The sequence below is a fragment of the Penaeus vannamei genome, chromosome 7 (assembly GCF_042767895.1).
Source record: "Penaeus vannamei isolate JL-2024 chromosome 7, ASM4276789v1, whole genome shotgun sequence".
NCBI classification, from domain to species: domain Eukaryota; kingdom Metazoa; phylum Arthropoda; class Malacostraca; order Decapoda; family Penaeidae; genus Penaeus; species Penaeus vannamei.
This window is the reverse complement of record NC_091555.1, coordinates 2,331,169-2,333,668: the sequence shown is the minus strand read 5'-3', so window position 1 is coordinate 2,333,668 and position 2,500 is coordinate 2,331,169. Positions and strand designations below refer to the sequence as shown.

Below are 2,500 nucleotides of genomic sequence, written 5' to 3'. Positions count from 1 at the left end.
AGCAGCTTGATTCTCCTAAACCTAGCATTAACCAGCTTGATCCTTCTCCACCTGTTTTTAAGAAGATAGATCCTTCTTGGCGACCTGTCTTGCCTGCAACACCTTCACCTGTTGCTTCATCTCCATTCCCTCCGGAGCCTGTACCCGATTTCTACTCCCCCCCTCCTCTTCCCCCACTCCCGCCCGCCCCTTCGCCTCTGACGTCACGGCCCACCCCTTCGCCTCTGACGTCACGGCCCACCCCTTCGCCTCTGACGTCACGGCCCACCCCTTCGCCTCTGACGTCACGGTCTGCCCCCTTTACCATAGCCCAAACCACTCTACCACGGTCTTCCTCCCCTACGACTCCTGAGGGACCCCTGTCGGCAGCCGATCCAACGACCACCCCCGCGCCCAACCCTCTGGACATGCCACCGCACGTTCTCTCTCTGTTCCTCTTCCTCCTTTCCCCAACGCCTTCCCTTCCCCCTTCAGCGTCCAACTCCTCGGTGCTGCCTCCTGCCGCCGCACTCCACCGCTTTCTGTCCCCAGCCAAGGCGGTTCCCCAGGGCTGCGTTCCTCCCGATGGCATCTCTAGAGGACGCTACTCCTTGAGCCTGACGCCCCAAGCAGGCCTACAGTACGGCGTGTTCCTGGCGTCCGTGCCAGCGCTCGACCAGTTCACCGTGTGCATGAGGTAGGATTTGGCACTGGAGCCTCTTGGCACCTTGTCGCCTGTGGCATGGAATTCTGTTTAGTTTTATGGACTCTTTTTTATCTAGCTTTTTTGTCGATTATATTTAAGAAAGTATGCGTGTAACTTCATCGAAGCTTCAGGTGTCATTTGAAAATAAGCCGGTAAAACGAAACAGCACTGTGAAATTATGAAATGTATAGATTAATGAATAGAATATTTGAGTTAATCTGGAACCTGTGAGATACGTAATATCACGTCCTTGAAATTGTGGTAAAACAGCTCGCAATGACCCAATTTCATTCCCCATTTTTCAGGTTCCAGCTGGCGACGCTGGCCCGGTCCCACTTCCTCTTTTCCTACGCCGTGCAAGGCCAGGACAACGCCATTCTGGTGTTCGTCAGCCCGGGGAACAAGCCCGGCCTCGGCTTCTACGTAAACAATGTCCGGATGAAGGCGAACGCAGACATACGCGTGCGCACGTGGTATAGCATGTGCGCCTCGTGGCTCTCCGGAGAAGGCCAGTACGCCATCTACCTCAATGGGAAGATGATCAAAAAGGGATCTAAAAAGGCAGGTCTTGGCCGAATCTCTCTCTCTCGCACTCACTACACACACACACGCGCATATATATGTGTATGTGTGTGTGTGTGTATGCATATATATTATATATATGTGCACACACACATGCACACACATACATACATACATACATACATACATACATATATATATATATATATATGTATATATATATATATATATATATATATATATATATATATATATATATATATATACGCTCACACACACACACACACACACAAACATACACACACACACACACACACACACACACACACACACATATATATATATATATATATATATATATATATATATATATATATGTATATATATGTATATATATATACATATATATATATATATATATATATATATATATATATATATATATATATATATATATATATATGTGTGTGTGTGTGTGTGTGTGTGTGTGTGTGTGTGTGTGTGTGTGTGTGTACATATATGTATATATGTACTCTCTTTCTATTTATTTATCTATCTATATATGTCTACCTGTCTACTTATTTATCTCTATATCTGTATCTGTCTCTCTTCCCATCTCTATCTCTTACTCTCCTCTCTAAGATGTTTTTTTATTATTACACCTTATTATTACAATTCCCTAAATAAGCTCAACCACGCCCATCGCCCTCCCCCCAGTGTCCCGGCTGCGAGGTCGAGGGCGGCGGCATAGCGGCGCTGGGCCTCGAGCAGGACCGGCCCGGAGGAGGCTTCAACCCCCGGCAGGTCACCCATGGACACGTGACCGGCCTGCACGTGTGGGACGAGGCCCTCCGCGACGCCCTCCTCCGTCCCCATCTCTGCTGCTCTTCCGGCTCAGCGGAGGGCGGGGCGTCTCGGGTCGCCTGCGAGGTCACCGGTTCAGCTCTGACCTCCCACGGCGAGGGCGTTATCGAGTGGGGCGTGACTCCCATGGCTGTCATGGGCGGCGCTTTGTTCGTTCCGCTTGACTTCTAATATATTTTCTTATCGGTGCGAAAATACATATCCGAATAAATCTAATTCGTTTACTAAACCCGATCGGCAACCATCATAAATCTTCATAACTGTATTAGATACATTGAAGAAAATAGTATTTCTTATGGTAATTACTATTAAAAGTGATGTATAACATAATAAAAATTATGACTACACAATGCACACACACACACACAGATATATATATATACATATATATATATATATATATATATATATATATATATATATATATAT

At 46.1% G+C, this 2,500-nt stretch overlaps 1 protein-coding gene across 1 annotated transcript in view; it reads left to right on the top strand.

The window, feature by feature from the left end:
* Positions 1-2,282, top strand: part of LOC138862207 (uncharacterized) — a 5,508-nt gene extending 3,226 nt beyond the window's left edge. Inside the window, exons 2-4 of the mRNA XM_070123423.1 lie at positions 1-676; positions 991-1,246; positions 1,925-2,282. The exon at positions 1-676 is cut by the window's left edge and continues 1,176 nt beyond it. Coding sequence (XP_069979524.1) covers positions 1-676; positions 991-1,246; positions 1,925-2,242 — 1,250 coding nt within the window. The 3' untranslated portion in view covers positions 2,243-2,282. The remainder of the gene's footprint in view (positions 677-990; positions 1,247-1,924) is intronic.
* Positions 2,283-2,500: the final 218 nt, after the last annotated feature.